This window comes from Eublepharis macularius, chromosome 1 (assembly GCF_028583425.1).
Source record: "Eublepharis macularius isolate TG4126 chromosome 1, MPM_Emac_v1.0, whole genome shotgun sequence".
NCBI lineage: Eukaryota > Metazoa > Chordata > Lepidosauria > Squamata > Eublepharidae > Eublepharis > Eublepharis macularius.
This window is the reverse complement of record NC_072790.1, coordinates 166487128-166513738: the sequence shown is the minus strand read 5'-3', so window position 1 is coordinate 166513738 and position 26611 is coordinate 166487128. Positions and strand designations below refer to the sequence as shown.

Genomic DNA, 26611 nt, shown 5'->3' with positions numbered 1-26611 from the left:
TTTGAGAAGCCTTGATGCAATCTCATTTCCCCCATGACCTTGAACGCAGATCTACGCTATTCACCCCTCACCCACAACCCCTTCCTTTTTTTTGATGGAATTTTCTTTATTTAAACTATAAACAATAACATAAAAGCTATAGACAACTAACATAGAAGATAAAAAACAACATTCTAACAAGAAAACACACAATACATAAACGTGTGTGTGTGGGGGGGGGGGGGAAACAAACTAAACTACAGATTGAGTTCCAATTTTCTCCACCACAAATATAGATCATTTTCAGAGTTCCAATTATTCTAAGTTAAACATAAAAGCCATTTTTTTCTATCGTTCATGATTCTCAATCCGTAAATCCAGATGTCAACAAGCCCTTATTATCCATTTCATGTAAAAAGTCTATAAACGGTTTCCATTCAGTCAAAAATGTAACTAATGTCTTTTCCCTAATCAGTGAAGTAAGTTTTGCCATTGACACAAACTCCAAAACTTTTATCCATCAATGCTCCACAATCACTTCTCAAACTCAGAAGCATTAATCATGCTCCATGCACAAAGGCAAGAGGAAAAAGGGAGGAGTGATGGAACATGTGAGCACAGGACACAAACAACGTTTGTGTCTACTGCAGCAAATCTCAATTGGATGGTGATGTCTGAATGCAATCTCTGTATTCTATTGATAGTCAAGCACACATGATCCAATAGTCCAGCTATCAAACCAGTACTTACGCATGGCTGATTCATGCTGCAAAGAAGGCATGCTTGCACATTTTCCTGTTTTTTCCTCTGGACACTGGAAAGGGGTTTTTGTTGTTGTTGTTAAAACAAGCTTGTTGAGAAGAGGTCAAAGCTAGAAATTGTCAGCATGGTAGTTTTCTGTATGTAGGATTTTTTTTTATTTTGGAGAGTATGTAAATATAGTGTGAAATTGTACAGTGAAAGTTGAACAAAGTGATTCTGTTGAGTTTATAAGCTCATGGACTCTAGCTTACTCTCAAGGCAGGAGTTTGTTCAGGACTTGTATATATTGTGTGTGTATGTGTGTTTGTTTGTCTATGTATGTATAGGATATATACAGAGAATGTATATATAGTATATTTGTGCATAATGTGGTGCTGAATACATGTTCTATAAATAAAAATACAGCATACAAAACAAATAAAGCTCCCCAAGACCTATAATGGACCCGATCAGTAAGTGTTTGTTGCTCTCACTCATGTTAAATGTGAAAGGAATAAATTTTCTGAAATTTGAAAGATTCCCAGACATCTCTTAACAATGACATCTTACCTCCATATCCTGTCTTTCTAGAAGAGCATCTGTTCCATTCTGGTCCAATACATGTGCTGTAGGTGCTACTTCCATGTCTATATTGGGCTGAACACTGGACTTTTCATTTACCCATTTAGCAAACCCTTTATTCTTTCCAGATTTTCCATGGAACCTGGTCTTCATTTTGGGGAAGGTATGTGATCCTGAATCACCCCATCCAGGTTCATGCCACAGAGGCTCTGTCTGGGTTGCTTGGCTGGTGGTCACCCGTTGAAGATGTACTGAAATCTTACGAGAAGAGCCAGTCACCAGTGTGATTGCTCTGCTGTCTAGATACTGATTTCTTGGAGCAACGCTGGGAAAATTAAATACTTCATCTTGCACTAAAAAAGGAAAGTAAGGATGCACAAATATTTTCACTTTGTAACAAGGGTAGCCATTCTAGACACGTAGTGCTGGACTGGAAACACATGGAGGAAGGAAGGGCATAGTGGTCCTTGGTTTCAATTACTCTTTCTTTCAATCACTACAGAGGTGTTGGCAGAGGATATTCAGGAATATACTACCCTTCCGCCTAAAGACAAGATGGTATTGAACAGTGATTGGTCTGTACTACGAAGTTATGGGTACACAATTTACAGCATGCTGGGCTGCATGCAGCCCACAGAGGCATGCTGAGTGACCCAAAGACCTGCTGACAACCATCCTTTGCCCCCTCTGACAAGATGTCTGGGGTTTCCACTTGAATCAGCAAAGATGCTGTGGTTTCAAGGGTATTTCCCAGCACTTAGATTCACCTGAGAATAGTTTCAAAGGCAATCCTCTTAAAAAGTGGATTGAAAATGGCACCTCTAGCCAAAATTTCCTCCCAGGTTGATAGTTGGAATTCAGTGATGAAATGGCTGTCTTCCATGATCTGGAAGACTTCCTGCCTGCTTCAGGACATTATGCACAAAGATACAAATCCATCCTTCCGAGGTCAGTAAAATGAGTACCCAGTTTCTGGGGGGTAAAGTGTAGATGACTGGGGAAGGCAATGGCAAACCATCCCGTAACAAAAATCTTCCAAGAAAACGTCATGATGTGACGTCCCCCCATGGGTCAGTAATGACTCAGTACTTGCACCTTTACCTTTTTACAAATACACAGAAAAAGAGCACATCAATTTCTTTAAATCTAGTTCTGTTCTTAATCACCTATAAGGTAGGATGCAAAGGCTCTGTTTTTTTTTAGCAAACCCTCTCTTTTCCTCCTGCAGCCTCTCTGCAGAGCCAGTTGTGCTATGAAACTTGCACCACTGAGCCATGCTGGGAGAAAAGCACCTGAAGGGTGAAGATACATGAAGGAGGGAGGAAAGAAGATGAGCAGAACGCTCACGGATGGTTCACGTCACCTGTGTGTCCCTTTTACTCTAAAAAACTGAACTTTACCCTGCCCCCCTTTGGTATATGATTGGGGCAGATCTGGGTTTAAACAAATGGTTCTGCTTCCATCACATGCAATTTGAGCTTGAGACATATATTTCTTTGCCCTATACTGAATCCTCATCATTTGCTAGTTGACTTGTGCAGAAGTTATAGAGATGAAAGTGAGAAAGTATGGAATGACATAGCTGTAATATGTACTGTCACTTACTATCCAACTAAATGTTAACCACAAATGAAGTGGTATCAAGTGGAAAGCATGGTCTTAGCTTTGCAAATGACAGCTGCCTATACACCAGGAAACTGTTTCAGAATCAAGCCAGGGTAACCTTGCTACAGGATGTGCCTGCTTCAGATACTAGAAAAAAAAAGTTCCACATGTTGGGGACTTTTTGTTGCTTCAGTAATATATGCAATATGCAAGTAGTAACTGTAGGAGTCCTCAGCTTATATACTTCTCACACTAGTGCCAGTAACCCCAGATGGAGATGCAGGGAAGTTACCATGTAACCTGCACAAGACATGTGCAACTTAACAATCTAGTGCCCTCAGTCATGCAGAAATGGGGGCTTACTGGCATACTTGCTTCCATGGTAGCACAAGAATTGGGCCTGATGCAGCTCACTGTGGAGAGATTTCCAGCAGAATCATTCCAGGAAGATAGTGTGGGCTGAAGTAAGGGAAGCCTTGAACACTCGAGATACTCTCATCTTCTTTTGTCAATTCAATGGCTGATTACTCAGTTCACAAACAGTTAACAACCAAAGACGATATTCAACAAACCATCAGTAAGACATACCACTTTCTCTTACCTGCTGGTATTGATGGACTGTTAGGTAGAGAGCCATAGTTGCTTCTCAGTGATGTCCCTCTGACAAACTTCCTGCAGGCCAGAACAAGCAGATCTCTGCACTGTTTATGGCAATTGGCACCACAATCTGGAATAAATTGCCAGAGAAAATAAAATTAGTTCTAAACAGATATGAAATCTGAAAGCAGTAGAAGCTTTAATAAGTTAAATCTCTATGAGACATTTCAAAACAACATGAAATGCTGTCCTGGGAGAGTCCCCAGAGCTGATATATATTTATTTCTCAGGAACCATGGGAGAGTTTCTCTGCTCCTTACTACAACAGCAGTACCTTGAAAATGGTGACATGACAAGCATAATGGAGAAGGAAGAGGACTCATGCCGGTTATGGTGGTGGGGACTTCCATTACTGCAACACCACAGAAAAAAGCCATTTGTGTGGGGAAGCATGATTGGGAGTAGAGAGATGTCAGGCAGGGGAAGAGCTAAGCATTCCTTTCCTCCCACTGCTTCTCAGCTTCAAATCACTTTCCAGGAATGGATTTCCTTTTGAGTTTTCTTCTATGAGTGTGTGTAATGTATAGTTCTGTTCATTACTACTTAATGTCACAAAAGAGCACCTCAGAGCATGGCTAGTTGTAATGACCTAATCACAAATCTTTTTGGTTTGGTAGGATTTATTTGTCTTAGAATAACAATGGAAACAAAAATGTAGACTCATTCTGGGAGACAGAAAATGAAGATGTAGTTCAGACAAAAAATGCTTTTAAGCCCCAAGCTATTCAGCCATAGGCATAATTCCGCTGTCAATAAATGAACTCTAGAAATACTGGAACATACCATTGATTGCTAAAAGTGCACAGCCATAGAAAATTTGAACTATACATGGGACTTCCGGCTTGGGATCATGGTGATCTGAAGTGACTCAGGGAGCTGAGCCATCCGGATTGCTGTTTTTGGGCTAGTGAAGTGCTTTGATCACCCACAGCCCCCCAATTTCAGGTAGAAATTGGGCAAGGATGCTCGATAGCCCTAAGAGGGTGTGATCTCGGCAGAGGGGGGGTTCTGAATCAAGGATTCTCCATCTGCCTTGAAGATCCCCTCCCAGAGGGGCGGCTAATATCTCTGCAGCAACCTTTGGAGTCATTTAATTGGCATAGGATCTTCATACCCAAGCTTCAGAAACAGATTTTAACCAGAAGGGAGCCAAAAGAGGCTGTGAGTACAACCCTATGAGAGTGAGAGAAGTAAAGATCACTATCTCCCCTAACGGGCTTGATTTTTGCTCAAAGACTGAAATGTTTTAAAGTAAAGAGACAAATCCCCAAAGCAAAGGACAGTAAAAGTGGTGGGGAGTGGAGAAAGTGATTTTAATGACTTAAAGAGCCTAAAAAGAGCAAAAAGAACTTTTTGTTTTGCATACTTGCGGTTTGGGAGATAACAACGTGAGAGGGAGAGTGTGGGAAGAGGCTGAAACATCGTGAGAAGTGAACTGCCTGTAATTGCCTGTAACACAAGTGAGTGGTGGCTAGAAGGGCAGGAAGACAGCAGGAACAGTGGAAGAAAAACAAAGCAGAACAAGAGACCAGAAGAGGAAGCAGAAGTTAGCCATTTTGAGTGTGGGGAGGGCAGAAGTCTTCAATATAGAGAAAGTGTACCTGACATTTTAAAGAAGAAGCGGAGTACGCCATTTTGGACAAGGGAAAAGTTGAGGGCAACCATAGAGAGTACCATTGAGAAAAAACGCCCAACATTTTGAAGGTTTGCAAAAGATTAAAGTATTTTTCCTCATTCCCATTTATATTATTGGACTTAATTAATTAAGTAAAATAAAATAGAAAAGACGGAGCTGAGAAAGAGAGCTGATTCGTGGGGTCCCAAGGCAAGTCCAATGGCGGGGGGAAAGGACAAAGAGTGGCAGGCAGCGATTGAAAGTTTAGACAAAAAAATAACAGAAGGCAATAAGGAAACAAATGAGACTATACAAAAAACACAAGAAATGATCCAGGAATTACAGAAGCAAGTGAAAGACTCGCAATTGAATTTAGTTAAAGAGATCAAAGAGGCAATAAAATCAGAGGTTGCAGAATTGGCAAAGAGTATTGATAAAATAAGAATAGAGCTCCAAACTACAAAACAGAAAGTGCAAGAGGTGGAGGAGAAAACGGAGAGTATAAGAGCAGAGGCAGCGGGAGTGAGTGATAGAGTTGTTGTAATGGAATGCAGAGCTATGGAAAAACAGCTTCGTTTTTGAGGTATTCCAGAGGTAATGGCTGGATCTGCATTGAAACAAGTCACTGAAATAATTGCAGAATTTCTAGGTAAAGAGCAGGAAGAAGTGGCTGCCAACTTAGACATTGCCTACAGAGTTAATTCCATGTATGCAGAGCAAAAAAATTTGCCAAGAGATGTTATTGTCCAGTTAACCACCAAGAGAATGAGGGAGGAGATTATCAGAAAGCATTATGAATCCCCATTGGTACTTGAAGGGAAGCGTGTTCGAATTATGAAGGAGTTACCGAGATCAGTGCTGCAAGACCGAAAAAAATACAGAGACCTGACCCAAAAATTAAAAACAATGAATATAAGATATAGATGGGAAATTCTAGAAGGGTTGAGCTTCGAGTTTCAATCTGTGAGGCGAGTCATCAAATCAAGAAATGCAATGGATGTGTTTTTGACAGAATTTGAAAAGGACTTACCAAAATCAACTAGACTGTAACTATGGAATACAAATTAATATCATGGAATGTAAATGGGCTTAATTCACCTTCAAAGAGAAAAGCAATATTTCATTGGTTGGCCAAACAAAAATGTAATGTGATTTGTCTACAAGAAACCCATATAAGAGAACAGGATGTAAAATATTTACAAAATAAAAAATTAGGGAAGCAATTTGTGGCAACAACTAAGCAAAAGAAAAGAGGGATTGTGTTATATATTAAAGAAGAATTGCAACCGAAATTTATTTTTAATGACAAGGAGGGGAGATATTTGGCTGTGGAATTTGATTGTAATGCCAAAAAAGCCCTGATTGTGGAAATATATGAGCCAAACGGGGCGAAAGAACAATTTTTTGATAAAATTAAGGATCGACTTGGACAGATGACATACGATCGAGTGATTGTGACAGGGGATTTTAATGGAGTGGTAGATCCACAAGTTAATAAAACAATGAATTTGATAAGAAACAAAGGAGGTAAGCTGCCAAAATCCTTTTTTGAATTTCAAAGACAGGAAGGTTTAGAGGATGTATGGAGGAAACAGAATCCGAGTGCTAAGCAATATACTTTTTTTTCAGCAAGACATCAGTCTTTTTCAAGAATTGACATGATTTGAGTATCAAAAGAGCTTGCTGTATGTACAAAAGAAACGGACATCTTGCCAAAAAATAGCTCAGACCATAATCCTGTGTTCTGGAAATTTGGAATGAGAGGGGAAAAAAGGAGATGGAGAATAAATGAGGATTTGTTAAGTAGTCATGTTAATGTGGATGTTCTTAAGAAAGAGACTAAATGCTTTATACAGTACAATGTGGATCAAGGAGTGGCAATTTATAAAGTATGGGATGTGTATAAAGCTGTGATTCGGGGAGTTCTTATGGACTTAAATGCCAAAGATAAGAAAAACAAAGAGTCGAGGTTGAAAGAAATTCAAGAAAAAATCAAATTTAAAGAGCAGCAATTAAAGAAAAGACCGGGTAAAAAGAAAATACAACAGGAAATTAAAATATTGCAGGAACAAATAAGAGCAATGGAAAATAAGGAGGTGGAATGGGAGTTGAAAAGGCTGAAATGGGGGCGTGGCTTCGCAGCAAAAGCAAATGGCCGCCTAAAGCTGAGCTCTGTCTCACCCTGAGCCCTTTAAACAATCTAACAACTGTAAAATGAATGCTATGAACAAACAAACAACAGAAAAGAAGAAAGCAAACAGTAAGGCTGCTAAAAAGCTTCAAGATTTTTTCCTGGTCTCCCAAACACCAGCAGCAGAAATCAGAGCTGAAAAAGACACACTCAAAATGGCTGCCAAGGAAAGCAGAGTAAGTAACTCTTCATCAGACTTAAGCTTACCAGCCTTACTTCAAGCTATGGAGTCTAATATCCTTCAAAAAATTTCCAATTTAACAGCAAATTGCAGAAATTAAAATAGACATTAACAAAGCAGTGCTAAAAGCTGAAAATGCAATGGATCTTAGCATTGCCTTGCAAAAAGATGTGCAAGACTTACAAATAGAGAATGACCACATGCAAAATAGAATTCAAACCCTTGAACTTGCAAACCGTCAACAGAACTTAAAATTTAGAGGGATTGAAGAATCTGAAATAATAAATGCAGATTTAATCTCTTTCCTCTCTAACTGGCTAGCCACATGCCTTCAATTAGAAGAGGGCATCAGCCCTCTGATTTCCAAAGCGTATCGCCTTGGCTACCCTAATCATCCCAAAAGGAGAAGTCCCAGGGATGTTGTAGCAACATCTGTCAACTGGAAAACAAGAAAAAAAATCTTGGAGGTGGCAAGATCACAAAACACCTTTACATACAAAGGAGCTTCTATCCTGGTGTTAACTGATCTGCCAAAGGACATTTTAAATAAAAGGAACTTAAACCAGTAACGGAGGCCTTAAGGAAAGCTAAAATCAACTATAGATGGATAAACTTTACTAAACTCCAAGTAAAACAACAAGGAGAGACCTACACAGCAGAAGACCAAGAGACTGGATTATACCTGTTACAGAGCATTAACCTGGAACTGCCTATGGAGTTACACAACATATCTAACAAAAGAAAGAGATCATATCCTTCAACTCCACAAAAAGGAAGCAAGATACCGATTAGGCACAACTGAAGTCTCAAACTCTGCATTAGAAATAATAGAAGCTCTAATTCCAATGACTGAAACAAATGCCATTCATAGCATCAAAATATCAACAAAGGGTTTGGAGGGGGCAGATTATAAGATACAGTAATTTAATTAGCTTCCAAATTAGAATTACCCAGATATTCTGGAATTTTCCAGTAATTCAGGAGAGAAGTTTCTCTCGAATTATAGAGGGTTATATAGGATAAGTTTAAGTTTCTTCCATTTTTTCCCCCCTTTTGGCTTATTAATCGAATTCAAGTTAAACAGAAATTTATTGATAATAGGGATTGTTATTGTTCCTATATTATAGAGTGTTACTATTTTATATCAAATAATGAGTTATAAACAAATTTTAGAGTTATAGAAGAGTTTTACTGTTATTAGAAAGTTATATTACTACTTCAAGTTTATATTGTTACATTACGGATATTAGAAGTATTACTGTTTATAATACACAGTTAAGTATAATCAAAATTTAAAGTTATAACAAGTGCTGTATTGTCATCAGAAAATTGTCTTATCATTCAGATTTGATATACTAAATAGCATTACTGTTACCAAATAAGTTGTTTAAAAGCTATTTCTTTAACACAAAAAATAATTTATTTCTAAGAAGAAATTGGAGGGAGAAGTTACAATATGTGTTCTGAACTAAAAGTAATTTCTTACAACGTTCAAGGTTTGGGGAATCCAATTAAGAGAAAACGCATACTTACACATATAGCTAAACTTAAACCAGATATCACTCTACTTCAAAAAACACACATTCATGCTGGTAATCCTTTAACACTGAAAGACAGATGGATTCAGATACAATACCATGCATATGGCACTTCTAAAGCACGTGAGGTTGCAATTATAGTATCCAAAAATGCTCCTTTTTTTCATAAAGCTACAAAAGTTGATCCTCTGGGTAGATATATATTTGTAAAAGGAACTGTAGGCAATCAACTTCTTACGGTGGCATCCATCTATGCACCTAATCAAAGGCAAATAATCTTTATAGAAGAACTATTAATTAATCTAGAAAAATTTCAGGACGGCGAACTGATTGTGGGTGGAAATTTTAATTTCATAATGAATCACAAATTAGATAGGTCAGACTATAAAAAATCCAATAAGAAATGTCACAATACTAAATTGGCAACATAGAGTAAAAATCACAATCTGATTGATGTATGGAGACAAACTCATGCTACAGAAAAAGACTTTACTTACTACTCACCTAGACATCACATTTAAACCAGAATTGACCTTATTTTAATTTCAGAAAAATTAATTAATCAGGTAAACTCAACCGAAATTGGTAACATAATCCATTCAGATCATGCTTGGACTACTTGCACCATTTCATTTAAGTCAGAAACAAAAACTGAAAAACACTGGACATTTAGTAAATCACTACTGTACCATTCAAATCTTGTTAAGGAAATTGAGAATATCATCAAACAATACATGAAAGAAAATACAACACCAGAAACAAAACCACATATTTTTTGGGACGCTTTAAAAGCTGTCACTAGAGGACATCTAATAGCATTAACATCATGAATTCACAAGGATAAGGAACCTCAAAAACAAGAAATTACAGGGAAAATTAAACACTTGAAATTCCTACATAAACAGAATGGTAGTAAAAAAGTATACCAGAAACTAATAAATGAACGCAAACTTTTAGAAACCATAGAATCAGATAATATTCAAAAAAATCTCATATATTTAAAACAGAAACATTGGTTCAATACACCAAAGACTTTACGTATTCTCTCTTGGAGAATAAAAGAAAAGAAGGTGGCAAAATTAATCAGGGTAATCCAAGACAAAAAAGGACAAATATACACTAAATCAAAAGACATAATTAATATCTTCAGAGATTACTATAATCAACTATATACATCAAAAAAACCAAAAATAGAAAACATATCCCATTTTTTGCAATCACTTAAAAATCTTAAAAAATTAGAAAAAGCACATCAGTCAAAACTGGAGAATCCAATCACCACACAAGAAATTGCAGCAGTCATACAAAAATAAAAAACAACAAAACATCAGGACCAGATGGATTTCCTGCAGAATTTTATAAAAAATTTGCCCCCCTTCTGTTACAACCCCTTACTGAAACTTGTAACATGTTACTAACATCAGGAATACAGCCTCCTTCATGGTCGACTGCTTCTATTATAGTAATTCCGAAGCAAGGCAAAGATCATAAAACCCCAGCCTCATTTCGCCCAATTTCTCTCTTAAATCAAGATTACAAGATATTTACTTCAGTTACAACTGAACGTCTTTTAGCACTTTTAGCATGAAGTGGTGATCTGGAAATTTCGAGTAAGTAATTGAATTTGGAGTGATTATTAATTGTAAATTGTATGTAACTTATATGTATAACTTATGATATTGTATGTTCTTCCAGCAACTGTGTTCTTTGAGAAAGAACTTTGGAAACGGACCTTTATGGGGATCTGGACCGTCCGTTAGAAAATTCATGGTCATAGAACTACCAATGTACACCTAAAGAATACTATCAAGGTCTACATGTGATCTGTGACCTTCACAGTGTCTGGGAGTACCTTGGACTGTACCCATATTGAACTGAAATATAAGGCGAAATTGACTCTACAAATGATAAATTGTGTCAGGTGACATCAGAAAGCATTTGCACTTTAATAATAACTACTATAGGATTTGGAGCACGGGACACTTTAATTGACTGTTTTGGAGCATATATGACGCCTGTATAATTGAAACTATCTTACATTGTAATATGTGGTATATAATAGGAAATAGGTTAATTTATTAACAGATATATTGTTGATTATAAAGAATAAATATATTGTTGATTGTAAAGATTAATGGGAGGAGACATTAATAACACACGGGAAACTTCTCTAGTCTGTGGTTTGGGCACATCCCCTATGGAGGCCACCTTTTCGGGCGGGGGTCGGACCTGTCCACCCCCGCTGACAAACTCCAGGTACTTGAGTTCCTAGAACCCCAAGTGGCTCTTCTTGGGGTTGGCCTTCACCCCTGCCTTCTGGAGTGCGGTGAGGACTCTCTCCAGGTGCTGCAGGTGGGAAGGCCAGTCGGGACTGAAGGTGACGATGTCATCAATGTAAGCCATTGCGAAGTCCCGACAGTCCCCTAGGACTTGATCCACCAGCTGCTGGAAGGTAGCCGCCACCCCGTGAAGGCCAAAGGGCATGCAGCGGAACTGGAAGAGGCCCCGGGGGGTGGCGAAGGCCATCTTCTCCCGGTCTTCAGGGCGCACTGGTACCTGCCAGTACCCTTTCATCAGGTCGAGGGCGGACAAGCCACCTTTGGCTCCTCGAACTCCGGGGCATCAGTGGTCCATGGCAACTCGCTGTCAGGAAGCTCCAAGGGGTCCTCAGCCACACCGCACTCCTCCTCTGGCCGCTCATGCCACTGCTTCAGGAGGTTTACATGCAGGGTCTTCCGCCGGTGCCGGCCGACCCCGCATTGGACTTCGTAGGTGGTGGGGCCCAGCACCCTCCGAATCTGGTAGCGGCCCCTCCATGGGTCCCCTTCCTCCCTTGGGAACACCGAGTGGTGCACGAGGACCTTCTCTCCAGCCTGGAAAGTCCTCATCCGTGTGCCCCGGTCGTAGGCGGCCTTTTACTTCGCCTGGGCACGAGTCAGTCTGCGGTTCGCCTCTGCTTGGGACTGTTGCACCCGGTCATGGAGCTGGCTCACATAGTCCTGTATGGGGGGAGCTGGGCTGCTGGCCTGGGGCCCCCAGCACTCTGTCAGCCGGGAGAGCATCCCCCGTGGCTTGCGCCCATATAGCAGCTCGAATGGGCTGAAGTCAGTGGAGGCCTGCGTGGTCTCCCAGAGGGCGAACATGAGCAGGTCGATGTACAGGTCCCACTGGTGAGGCTTGTCCCGCGTCATCTTCTTCAGGGCCTCCTTGACGGTCTGGTTCAGCCGCTCTGCCAAACCGTCTGTTTGGGGGTGGTAAGCTGAGGTGAACACCTGCTGGATCCCCAAATTCTGGCAGAGTTGGCACATGGCTGTGGCACGGAACAGGCCCCCCCGATCCGTCAAAATTTCATCCGGCAGCCCCACCATCGCGAAAAACTTGGACAGGGCCCAGACCACCCCTGGGGTCTGCATAGTCTTCAGCAAGATGACCTCGGGGAACCGTGTGGCATAGTCCACAATCACCAGGGCAAAGCGGTGGCCCCGGGGTGTGCGTGGCAGCGGGCCGATGAAGTTCATTGCAATGCATTGGAAGGGTGTCTCCATGATGGGCAGCGGGGAGCGGGGGGCCTTCGGCGGGCGGTGGGCTGCCACCCGCTGAGAGGTGGGACACGAGCGGCAGTGAGCCTTCACATCTGCATTCACAGAGGGCCAGAAGAACTGCTCAAGGACCTTCCTCAGGGTCTTGTGGTGCCCCAGGTGCCCGGCCCAAGCATGTTCATGGGCCGTGCAGAGCACTTCCGCCCAATAGGCTGCTGGCACAAGTAGTTGGCGGACCTCTCCCTGGCCATTCGGGGCACGGGCCAGGCAGACCCACACACCCCCTTGCTTCTCGATGCGAGGAAGCCGATGAGACCTCCACTCATCCCGCACTAGCTCCTCCTCACGGGCAGCTGTCTCTCGCAAGCGCTGCAAGGACTCATCTGCCCCTTGGGCATCGCGGAATGGGCGGTCTGCCGGGGGTCCAGCTGGGTCTTCAGCCCGTGGTTCTGCCCCCGGTCTGACAGAGGGACCCTCGTCTGGGTCGGCGACCTCCTCTACTTGCAGAACTGGGGCGACTTGTGGGCTTGCCAACCCCACTGCTGCCTCCCTGAGTAGCCTGTAGAACTCTGGGGCATCTCTTCCCAGCAGCATTGGGTGGGATAAGTGGGCTACCTTGATGACCTCTATGCAGCAGTCCGCCCCCAGGTATTCCACCATGACCCAGACCGCAGGATACGGCAGGGTGCGGCCCATCACATCTGTCACTGGGATCCAGTGGTGCACTAGGGTGGCAGCTGGGACGAGTTGGGTGTGGATCACCAAGACTGCACTCCCTGAGTCCAACAGGGCCTGTAGGCTCTGCCGGCCTATCCTCACGATGGTGCACAGACTCTGTACCCTCTTGCCAGCTGGCGGGTTAATTACCCAAGCCAACGCACATACCACTGGCGAGGAGGCTGTGGGGGCACAGACTTGCATCTGCTGCTCCACTGCCTGCGTTAGCTCCACCTGAGCTGCTTGGAAGGCCACCTCCAACCTCCTCCACATCCCGTCCAAGCATTCCTCCAGCCACAGTCTGAGGTCAGCTGGGGCTGCGGCATTGGGATACATCCCTTCGACTTGTGCCTGCGTTGGAAAAACTTTCCCCGTACGGGCCACCAACTTGTCAGGGCTTGTTGCTGCCGCCACTGGGTGGGGCCCCAGCTGGGCTGGCCCTGACATCAGAGGGCCGCCAGGGATACTGCAGGACCCTGCTCTGTGGAAGGAGGGGCGGTATACATCACCCAGACTCCCTCTCAGTCCATTCGCTGGCCTGCTCAGCCTGGCCTGCTTACCCTCTGCGTCCTCCATCATCTCCTTCTCCCAGAACTCTCCTCCAAACCTCCACTCTCACGCTGCTCTGCTCTCACTCCACACCATCACTCCTTACTCACACCCACCACCTCAGAGCTCTTCCTAGCCACCTTATATAGGGCTTCCTTCCCCCGGCCCGCCCTCCTTCTAGGCTTGTTCCCTCTCCTGATTTGGCCCAGCTGTGCCTTCCCTCAGGTGTTTCCCTCCTACCACTAATCCCTTCTTGGCTTCCTTGCCTTGCTGGCAGGGTGGGGTTGAATGCGAGCCATCCCCAGCTGAAGTCTCCTTGGCCTTGCTCGCGAGGAGCTGCCCCAGTCATCTTTTGTGCTGCTGAGCATGCCTGGCCTTGCTCGCGAGGAGCTGCCCTGGCCAGCTTCTGGGCTGCCTGTTCATTGATGCTGGGCGGGGCTACCCATCTCCTCCCCCAGAATGCCTGTGGCAGCTCCACCTGGAGGGGCTTGGCTTCTAGCACCTCCTGAGCCAGGCTGCTGTCCTCTAGCCAGGGTGTGGCTCTGGGCTGTAGTGGCTGCTTCTCCTCCTTGGCAGGTAAGGGCTCTGTTTGGGCTGTTGCTGGGTCCCTATTCACCCTGCCTTGGCCCTTTTCCTCTAGCTTGCTTAGCCCCCTCTCTTCCCCCTGGGGGGTGGGACTGGCTGGCTTCTCCCTGCTCCCTCCAGCCTTCTGAGGCTTTGGTCTTTTGCCCCTTCCCCCTGGAGTAGGCAGGTTCTGGCTCTGTTTGCCAGACAGAGCGGTTGGACTGCTGTCTCCTGGCTGCCCCCTGCCGCTGCCTGGCAGCAAGTCCGGGGGCTGGGCTGCTGACCCCGGACAGCAGTTAACTCTAAAACATATAAACTCGGTGCTTTTGCAGATGATATGCTGCTATACCTCACAAACCCAATCCTATCGCTTCAACACTTATCAAATCTTTTAAGTTTATTTGGTCAAATTTCAGGATTAGAAGTAAACTACACCAAGTCGAACATACTTCCTTTAAACACAACAAGTACAAATCAATTGAATATTAAACACATATATAAATTCCAGTGGGAACCAAAAAACTACAATATCTGGGTATAATCCTACCATCTGACCTCAACCAGTTGCTAAAGTTAAATCACATAGATAAAATGGCTAAAATAAGAGCAGAATTAAGTGACTGGAATAAAAAACAATTATCATGGTATGATATATACCATCTAATTAAATCATTTGCACTTCCCAAGTTAATTTTTCTCTTTCGAACAATTCCAATATTAATCCCACCAAAACTTTTAAAACAATGGCAAACCTTCTTCAATAAATTTTTGTGGCAAGATAAACATCCAAGAATTGCATTTACAACACTAAGATTAAAAAACACAGAAGGAGGCTTTAATTTCCCAGATATTGATCTCTATCAAAAAGCTGCACGATTAAAAAATGTAATTTCTATAATACAGAAGGAAGATCATATGGATTGGATTAACCTTTTACAAAACACACAACAAAATGAATCCATTCAGGATCTTCTATGGAATAAACAACATGTCCACCCCACAAACTCTAAACAAAACATCTTTTTTACAGCTATCCTAAAAGTATGGGATGCTTATAGAAATAAAATCACCCCCAAATATTCCAGGTTCTCTTTTTTTCTTTTTCAGGATTGGTTTCCACCGGGTCTCTCACCCGCATTCACTAAAAAATGGAACCAAAACAACATAACAAGGCTAACTGATATTGCCTCCCAAGAAGGCTTACTAGATAAACCAGAATTGGAGCAAAAAATTAATAGTAATATATCATGGTTTATTTATTTTCAGTTAAAGAATCTAGCCTCTTCTATAAACTTAAAGGACATGAAGAAACAACCAAAGACTGAATTTGAACAAATTATAGATAGGAAAGGTCTTCCAAATAAAGGAGTAATCTCCAAAATTTATAATATTTTGCTACAAAACCTTAAACTTAAAACCTTAACATATCAGTCAAAATGGCACCAAGACTGTGACAAAATATTATCAAAAGAACAATGGGAAATATTATGGTCCTCTAAAATATTTAATTCATCAACAATCAATATTAAACTACAGTCCTATAAGATATTAACAAGATGGTATCTTACACCCAAAAAATTAGCAGCTATTTACTCTCACAGTTCATCTTTATGTTGGAAAGGATGTGGGGATACAGGATCATATATACATTGCTAGTGGAAATGTCATTACATAGAAGAATTCTGGAATACAATCTTGCACCAAATCTTTTTGTTAACTGGCTGCAAAATACCAAAGAAACCTGAGCTGATATTTCTGAATCAATGGGATGATATAGAGATCCCACCAATTCGACGAGACCTCATCAATATCTTCTTAATGGCAGCAAAAAATTTAATTACTTTAAAATGGAAATCACATACTGTATCGACAATTACCAGTTGGTATTCTAAAATATGGGACCATTTTTTATTTGAAAAAATCAATGATGGAATCTATCAAGCTGAAAATTTCCCCAAAACAACAAATTTTATGGAAAAATGGTTCCCCTTTTTTTAATACATTTCTAAAGAAAATCTATATCCTCCCAATAAAATATACCAAACAATCCTGAATCTATAATCCAAAATATATCAGATCATTCAACTTGAATTTGTCTTTCCATGTTTTACCTTTCTCTGTTATGTAGTTTTTAACAATTTACCCATGTTGTATTTCATATTGTAAACAGTTTTGTTAATAACTGAAATAAAAATATTTTTAAAAAAATAAAAAAAGAAAAGAAAAGGCTGAAACAAAAATCATTTGAAGGAGCTAACAAACCAGACAAATATTTAGCGTGGCAGTTGAAGAAGAAAAGAGAGAAACAAATAATTAGTAAGATCGTGGAAGACGGGAAAGAACTGTTTGACCAAAATTCAATAGAGAGGGCTTTTTAAAAATATTATGCAAAGTTGTATCAGAAGAAACTAATTGATAAGAATTCAATAGAGGATTATTTTCGAAAGTTGACTTTACCAACGGTGCCCAAGAAATTGAGAGATAAATTAAATGCTGAAATAACAACGTTAGAAATTGTGGAAGCGATACAAGCTACAAAGATGGGAAAGGCGCCAGGACCAGATGGGCTTACAGCTAAATTTTATAAAGTAATGGCGGAAGATTTGAAAAAGTTGTTGCAAAAAGTGATGAATGCAATCTTAAAAGGTGATGATCTGCCGGAAACGTGGAATGAAGCTAATATTACATTAATACCAAAAGAAACACAAGATTCAACCTATGTAAAAGATTATAGACCAATATCTTTAACAAACAATGACTATAAGATTTTTGCGAAAATATTGGCTGAAAGGCTGAAGGCCTGGCTGGTGGAGTTTGTAGGGGAGGAACAGGCAGGCTTTCTACCAGATAGGCAGATAAAAGACAATCTGAGGACGGTATTGAATGCGATAGAATATTATGATAAAAATCGAGGAAAACAAGTTGGTTTCTTCTTTGTGGATGCTGAAAAAGCGTTTGACAGTTTGAACTGGGATTTTACATTTGCAATGATGGAAAAAGTACAGATGGGTAAGATGTTCATACAAGCAGTTAAGGCGATATATAAGAATCAATCTGCAGCCATAGTTGTCAACCGAGAAATAACAAAAAAGCTGGACATAAGAAAGGGAACAAGACAAGGATGTCCACTCTCTCCACTGTTATTTGTTATGGTGTTGGAAATTTTACTTAGACAAATACAAGAAGACGATGAAATTAAAGGTTTGAAGATTAAAGGATATACATACAAGGTGAGGGCCTTTGCAGACGATGTGATGGTGATAGTGGAGGACCCTCTTCAAAATATGCCAAGGTTGATGGAGAAGATAAAACAGTTTGGAGACTTGGCAGGATTTTATATAAATAGAAAGAAATCTAAACTGCTTTGTAAGAATATGCCTAAGCAAGAACAACAAGAGTTAATGAGGATAACGGATTGTGAAGTGGTTCATAAAATAAGATATCTAGGTATTGAGTTGGCTGCAAAAATATTGATTTATTTAAAAACAATTATGAAAAGCTTTGGCAGCAAATGGACAGAGACATGATGGTGTGGAATAAGTTAAACCTATCATGGTTGGGTTGTATTGCTGCAATTAAGATGAATGTGTTACCAAGAATAATGTTTTTAATGCAGACAATTCCAATTGTGATAGATGGTAAGCAATTTGAAAAATGGCAAAGAAAAATTTTAACCTTTGTGCGGGCAGGAAAAAAGCCTAGAGTGAAGATGAAGGTGTTATATGATGCAAAGGAAAGAGGAGGACTCCAACTACCAAATTTGAAATTATATCATGAAGCCATATGCTTAGTTTGGGTGAGGGATTGGATGTTGTTAGAAAATCATAAATTATTGACATTGGAAGGGTACAATAAAACCTTTGGATGGCATGCATATTTATGGTATGGAAAGAGTAAGTCTGATGTGATGTTTTTGCATCACTTTGTGAGACGAAGCCTATTTGCAGTATGGACTAAATACAAGCGATATTTGAATGAAAGAACACCAATGTGGATTGTACCTGCAGAGGTTGTGAATCCAAGAACTGACTATGAAGGAGTGGAGTGGATGACATATCAGAACATTCTTAGAGTGGATCAGAATTTATACAATATTAGAAATAATGAAGAATTGCCATTTCAATATGGGTGGTTTCAATATATGCAGATAAAAGATTTGTATGACACTGATCGGAGGAAAGTAGGTTTTAGAGTGGAAAATTCAGAACTGGAACACTGTTTACTGCAAGGGTATAAGATTTTGTTGAAATGGTTTACAGAAGATGAGACAGTAAAAGTTCAAATGGTAAAGTGGGCAATAAACTGTAATAAGGATATATTGATGGAAGCTTGGGAGAAACTGTGGAAAAATACTATAAAGATATCAACATGTACCACGATAAGAGAAAATGTGTATAAAATGATTTATAGATGGTATCTCACACCAAAAAAGCTAGCCAATGGAAATAGTCAGATGTCAGATAAATGTTGGAAATGTGGAAAGCATGAGGGTTCTTTTTATCATATGTGGTGGATGTGTGAAAAAGCTAAGCATTTCTGGGGGGAAATAGTAGACGCTATGTCAGATATATTGAAGAAAAAAGTTGTTAGAAACCCAGAATTGTTATTGCTATGTATGAACCTAGAAGACTTTGACAAAATGGACAGGATAATGGTATTTTATATGACTACGGCGGCTAGGATAATTTATGCACAGCTGTGGAAGACAAAAGAGATACCATCGGTGGAAGATTGGATTGTAAAAACATTGAGCTTGGCTGAAATAGATAAACTTACGAGGAAACTTCGAGAGGAAGATATGGAAGAGTATATAACAAGTTGGGAGAAATTTAAGAACTATATAGAAAAAAAGTGGGACATTAAAGGGAAGGTGTGGTCTTTGGATACTTTCTGAGGGGAGGATAGTGTTCTGTTACTTTGAATTAATACAGAGGTAGTAATCATAATACTATATTAGAGGTAAAAAATCTAGTTTGTGATAATATACCATTTTATTGATATATGTAAGTACAATATGTTATAATTTACTAGGTTATAACGTCATGAATTGGATAACAATATAAAGGATATTAATAATTTTGAACATTATAGATATGATAGATTTGTGTAATAGTGCTATCTAAAGATATGTAATGGTATAGAATATATTACTATGACCCATTCTTAGAATGTAGTATATAGCTATTAATATAGGGGGCATATTATATTGTAGGTTATTGGATATTATTGATAGATAGTACTAAAAGATATGGAATGTTAGATAATGGTATTTATCATTAGATAGGTATTACTATTTTATATAGAGTTTAGTTTGGTTAAGATTTTATCTAAGAGGTAATAAAGGGAATGGAAAACTGTCGGAAGTCAACGGAAAAGGGGAGGGAAAGGGTGGGGGGTATTATAATATGATGGAAAGTTAACTGTGTAAGTTTCTATATTTGTATAATGACCCAACCAATAAAAATTTGTTTAAAAAAAAAAAGAAAATTTGAACTATACATATTTTAAAGGAAGCAAAAAGTAAAAATTACGGTAGTAATAGGAATATTGATATCTAAGGATCAAAACTCAGGCATGATTTACAGTACCTTTGCATTTGTAGCCTTGCTTGATTATGCCCCAGAGCTGTAATTAAAGAGAAAAGTAATAAAAAAGAAAGCCAGAAGGAAATCACCCTCATTATGAAGGTAGGCACAATGGCCACAAAAGCACAAACAGGATGCAATGGCACTCAACATCCTTCCTGTCAGAAAGAGCTATCCATTAGCTGCGAGGCTCAAGGCAGCTAATTCGTGCTACTGTTTCCGTGACCAACAAATGAATATTGTGGATTCCAAATATTACCCATTAGCAAAATTGATTGGCATGAACCAGCATTAGCAATCTTGGATAGCTTCATGCAGTCTATTTATGCCTCTGAAATACACCCGTTTTCATAGTTCCTGGATGCCACATGCAATTTTGACTTCTCCAGATGAAATGACAGATTTTTAAAGACTCTATTTGAATTAATTTCCTTCATTTATAACAATGTGCATTCTTTTTATCCTCTTGTTTGATATTATTTTCATACTACCTTACATTATTTAGAAATTTCTCATTACATATTCTATTCAATTTTTTTTTTTTAATTACAGCTTTACTATAACATAATTTTGAGTAACATATGAGGGAGCACGAAATATCCATAGAAACTTAAGGGATTCATATTTTTTCTGGATTCCAGTTTGGTTGTTCTAGTGGTTTAGATTTTATTTTTGTCAAATCATATGCAATTTTATTTTTGTTTGCTCTTTTGTTCAAATACATTTAACATGAACATTTAAAAAAACAATAACTTTTCATGAAACAGATATTTGTGTTGCCCACACTGAAAGAAGTGGTTTACTAAATAGTGGTTTCTTTTAAGCAGCATGAAATACTGTGTATAAAAACAAAACGTGGTTCTGTGCTTGTGTATCACTGGCAGCGGGTCTCACCACACAAGACAAAATACACTCAAATTACACAGGTAATTCGCGAGTATTTGAGTGTAATTCAAGTGTACTTTTTCTCATGTGGTTTGACCCTTAGACTGAGGCCTTTGCTTTTTTGTAACCAGCTAGTCATGAACAAACCCAACTGAAATCAGTGGGAGGTTTAAGAACACCTAATCTTTGTGCTGAATGGTGTCACATGTTTAAGACGTCACTTGGATTGATTTTGTAAACTAGGGAAGATAGAAATGTAAACAAATACATCATAGTCCACATGTACCTGCCCCATCATATACTTACAAATCCAGCACAATGCTCACAGAAAGTTGGCTTGAGATAAGTCATTTCCTGGAAGTTATGAATGAAACCTGGCCCCATTTTACACTGCAACTGAGATTTGGCCCTCAGGAAATAAGCCATCATTTCTTCTTTGCTGATAAGTCCATCTCTGTTAAAAATATAGGGAAGGAGGGGAGAATCTCCCATTACCAGTGAGAAAGGAAAAAAAAGCATGCAGGCTCTGTGACCAGGGCCATCACATCTCCTGTTTCAGAAAATAGTATGTAGTAATTCAAAAAATACCAGCATTTTAATAATTTGCACAGCTTGCAGAAAGCCAGGAGAGTGAGAGCTTTTCTGACCTCTTCAGGCCACCAAAGAGAATTCCAATACCTTTCCAGAACAAATACAGATCTAATGTGGTGTAGAGGGTAAAGTGTCAGACTGCAAGTGACCTCTGTTCAAATTATCACTCAACCATGAAACTCACTAGTTGATATTCGGCCATTCACCTCTGTTGTGAGGACAATATGGGAACCACTGAGCTCTAAGGGGGAAGGATGGGATAAAATGAACAGACACTGATGTCATTTTAGAAATTCATGATTTCAATCCCTGGGGACAGTATTTGTAGAGGATAATCATCAGTAGGGGAAATTAAGCAGCTTCCTTCTTACTGTCATCTGCACTCCCCCTAAACATTACAAGGGAAGAACATGGTCAGGGAATCCTGTGTATCCCTCATAATATTTAGTCCTACATGGTAATATCTATACATATACAAAATACACATACAAGCGCACGTACACACACACATGTATTTATACACATACATACAAACATACATACACATAAAGGATTTGAGTCCAGTGGCATCTTAGAAACCAACAAGATTCCCAGAGTGTAAGCTTCAAGAGTCAGAACTCCCTTCTTCAGAGTTTTGACTCTCAAAAGCTTATATTCTGCAAAATATTGTTGGTCTCTAAGGTGCCACTGGACTCAAATCTTGCTGTTCTACTGCAGACCAGGATGGCTACCTACTTAATACATACATAAGGTAAAGGTAGTCCCCTGTCCAAGCACCGAGTCATTACTGACCCATGGGGGGACATCACCTCACGACATTTTCTTGGCAGACTTTTTGTTACGGGGTGGTTTGCCATTGCCTTCCCCAGTCATCTACACTTTACCCCCAGGAAACTTTTACTAACCTCGGAAGGATGGAAGGCTGAGTCAACCTAGAATGAGCTACTTGAACCTGGCAATCCTTGTTTTCCATCCTTGTTTAAGTAATGCCTTCTCTTAAAAACTGCCCATATGAAGCTAACAGCACATGGAAAAGAACTCCAGTCAATTTTTTCCCTGATAAACTCATTTTTTGTATGTGGGAAGACTTTTTTTTACATATCAGAGAGGATTGAAACATGCAGTAATATATTTGCATTTCTAAGCAGTACAAGATCAAGATGGGTAGCCATGTTAGTCTTGTTGGAAGTGGCAATGTCTGGGGTGTGGGTGGGTGTCTCTCTCTAATGGGCCAATCCTTCTTAGCATCTGAGATCTGATGAGGATTTTTTCTGCAAGGGGCTTTTTCATTGGTTCTGGTCCCATACTGCATCAATTTTTCTCCAGAAACTGATGCAGTCTATGCATACATGGGCCCTTTTCACACTGCTTACCTGCTCCCGGGAAGTTGCAAAATATCACGCAAAAAACACGGAAGATAGCATCTTCTTGCAAGAGTTTTGCGCGATGTCACAAAAAAAAAAGACGCTATCTTCTGCATTTTTTGCGTGATATTTTACAATGTCCTGGGAGCAGGTAAGCAGTGTGAAAAGGGCCATGGTCAAAATACCCTGATTCAGTCTTTAAACTGCTTTCTAGACTTTTTTGCATGCACAAAGAAAGCTGCATCTGCCACAAAATCAAAGGTCGCTTCCACATGTTCCTTTTTTTCCCAGGCTTTCTCTGTCCCAAAGCTGAGTCTTCCCAACCACTTTCATAACTCACCTTCCATTTGCAGCATCTTCATGCGTTTCTTGTGTGTGTTCATAGCGGAAGGAAAAAAGGTCCCAAAACAGAAAGTGCGTTCTTTCTGCCCCTCGTCACAAATGACATTGGTGCAGTCCCACCTAACTTTCCCTTTTTTTTTTTTTGAGCGCATGCGGAATTGCGCTATATCGTTGTCTTGTCTTTCAGTTTCTGTAGAAACTGGACATGCGTAGTACTCCATCCTCTACCATTGATTTCCCAAAGTTTTCAATGAAAGAGTGTTTAATAAATATGCAAACAGTAGAGTAGTGCAATCACACGATTTCATATCCTACTATATAAAAGGCAAACCATGTTCCCTAGCACTCACTCCTTATCCCCGCGGAGGCGCAGTATCCAGGGATAAGAAGCAAGTGGGGGGCAAAATGAGAGCTCAGCACAGGCTGCAGGAAGACTCAGTGCAGCAGCAAGGCCCTCCCAATGTCCCACGGCAGTGGGGGTGGTGCTCCCCGCTGCCTCCGTGGGGTCTTGGGAGGGCCGGGCACAAGCCAAGCGGTGGCTGAGGGATCAGAGGAGGAGGGAGTCCCTGCTCTTGTCCCCATTCCCCTCTTGACTGATGCTGCGGGGAGAGGCGTGGGGGGTGGGAGGAAGCGCTACTAGGAGCTGTTGTATTTTCCAAAACAACAGGCTTTAATGCTAGTTTGAAATAAAATCAGAACTGGTGTTCTGTTCCCAATGTTGTTCCTAAACTGATAGTCTGATTGCTGAGTGATTCAATGTAGCAAGTACTGCATCATAATAGCACAAGGACCGTTTTAAAAAGTAAAAAAAAAAGCGGGGGGGGGACTTACACGATCATGCATGTGAGCCAAACACTTGTGTGGGAGGGGTAATGGCAAGAGGAGGAGTTGGAGATTTGTGGGAGAGCACTTCAAAAGCGCAAAACAGCCTCCAGATGCATTGACACGTTAGATAATCGTGCAAAAAAAGCAGCATCAAAAATGAAAACAGAACAAAACAAGTTTCACAAAAAAAAATGCTCAAAACCCGGAATCATGATGACCTGCTCACGCATGGGAAATGATGACGTATGTAATGAGTGAGATAACCCGCCAAAGTTCTGTTAGCAGGCCATCTTATTAAGGACGTGTGGAAGCGACCAAACTTTATCCAGCTTTTCTGAAGCTTTTCTCCCTGCACACATACCCCGATGTTTTTTTTACATCAAAGTCAAACCAGGGCTTTTCTGAAGTGCAGAATGATTTCTTTGGGTGTGAGGTTTGGCCCTGGCCCTGCCTTTCGCCCTTCCATTTATTCCCTTGCTTTCTGATTGGTTGAACAGCAACAAATCCAGTTTTTTCCTGAATTAAAAAAAAATTAAATAGCAATATTGCAATGTTAGTGGCTTTAAAAAAAAGAAACCTTGCAACTGCCAAGGGAGGGGAGGGAACACTGCAATATGCTGTGACGGAATTGATATAAAACTGACAGGATTGCCAAATGCTGCATCCAGCAAGAGGCAGGTAAAGGCCTGAAACAACAGCAGAAAGGGAGATTAATTGACAGGTCCCTTCCCCCTTCTGTGGCTAAGCAGAGAGAGAGAAAGGCAGTTGGTATTAGAATGATGAGCTGACAGTTGGTGCTAATGGAATGAGGGGGTTGACAGTTGGAGTTAACTGAAGAGTTGGGAAGTTGGAGCCTGGCATCTAACTGGAAAGGGTCAGCTAGATAATCCTCTGTGTGAGCAAGAAAGGGAAAAGTGTACCCTTACAGTAACATCAAATTTATAAAGCACTTTTAGTCCTTGTACTAAAGTGGGACAGGCAGCATTAAACTTTACTGAGACTTTGGTTCAACTGTCTCAAAGTGTAGAATTACAGAACTGAAGCAGTATTGGGCTAGAACTGGGTCCAATCTTCATGGGTTGAATACACAGAAAGCCCTATGTAAAGTTCACCGTGTGGAAGAGACCCAGTTTGGCCTCACCTGAGCTATCCAGGTCAGGGTTCTCTGATAACTGGCACCCTTAAAACCTAGGAGATCTAAATCATCCAAATACTTATGCCCACCTAGGAAAAACTGCTCTTCTCCAGATTCATATAAAATGGGCACATTAGTCACACCCATCACATGGGGTTGTTGAGAGGATAACAGTGAAACTGGCTCCCACTTGAAGCAAGAGAAAGCTGTGTTAATTTTTTGTTTTCTGCATGTATAAATTTAAACACTAATGGTAATGTAATCACTTACTGATCTTTGTCTAATACACAGAACGAGTCCAGAAAAGGAAAATTGGCTGCTATGCTTTCAAAGTCTTCTTGAGAGATATATCCATCATGATCATGGTCATAGTTTCTAAAAACAGACTGAAAAAAGGAAGGGATATAGTGGAAAGAAAAAGGCAAATAGCAAAACTTCTCCTTAAAACTGAAGTCAGTAAAAACACAGATAACAGCAGCATAAAGAATGTTCCACAAGATAAGCTTCTCCCAACTATATAGATCATGTTGTAGAATCATCTTGTGAATAGATGCCAAGTCTACAATAAGTAGAAAGGATTTATCTTGCTGTCAAATTTCAAGAGTCATACTGAAAAGCTCCAGGGGACAGCACTCTTTCACACGAGCTTTCCGCCTGTGGCTGGGCATGTTTCAAACTAGATTGCACCAAGGCAAATACAAATTTGGATCATTTGTATGAAGTAGAAGCTGAAACACTGTATGCCTACTTTAGATGTTTAAAATTTTCTGGGCATTCATTATGAAAACAACATTCGCAATGGCCATGGTGAAATCCAGGTTGAAAAATAAACATGCAGACTTAGTCAGAAGTGGGTGAATGAATTAGCCCTTGTTTCTGGATAAAGTCAGCTGCTGGTTAAATGAATTTAAGTTCCATCAACTGGAAAACAATATAAACAATCTATATTTGTTAAGCTTTTAAAACACTGTATTTACTATGCCTACTTGCTTATTCCGGATCTCCATTACCTTGGGGGGGGGGGTTCCACATCTATTGCTACACAATTAATGTAAAAGAGGGAACCCCAGCTACTCAGCACACTAAGAATTGGCACCAGAAACTGGCCAGTCTTTGGCAATACTTGTAAGGAAAGCTGCACATTTGATGTTGCATTGTGTGCTTGCTGACACCTCTATGTAGAGTTGCCAGCTCTTGATTAGGAAATTCCTGGAGATCTGGGGGTGGGTTCTGGGGATGGTGGGGTCTGGGGAGGGGAGGGAGCTCAGTGAGGTATAATGCCAAATAGTCCATTTTCAAAGTAGCCATTTTCTCCAGGGGAACTGATCTCTGTTATCTACATGTGGCCTGGAGATCTTCCTGAATTACAACTGGAAATCAGTTGTAATTCAGGAAGATCTCCAGGCCTCACGTAGAGCTTGGAACC

At 40.5% G+C, this 26611-nt stretch overlaps 1 protein-coding gene across 1 annotated transcript in view; it reads right to left on the bottom strand.

Moving 5' to 3' along the window:
- RASGRP3 (RAS guanyl releasing protein 3) overlaps positions 1–26611 on the bottom strand; it is a 106256-nt gene that overhangs the window by 410 nt on the left and 79235 nt on the right. The window contains exons 12-16 of the mRNA XM_054998989.1: positions 25456–25571; positions 21235–21382; positions 20047–20083; positions 3509–3634; positions 1291–1655 (exon numbers count right to left, since the gene is read on the bottom strand). Coding sequence (XP_054854964.1) covers positions 1291–1655; positions 3509–3634; positions 20047–20083; positions 21235–21382; positions 25456–25571 — 792 coding nt within the window. The remainder of the gene's footprint in view (positions 1–1290; positions 1656–3508; positions 3635–20046; positions 20084–21234; positions 21383–25455; positions 25572–26611) is intronic.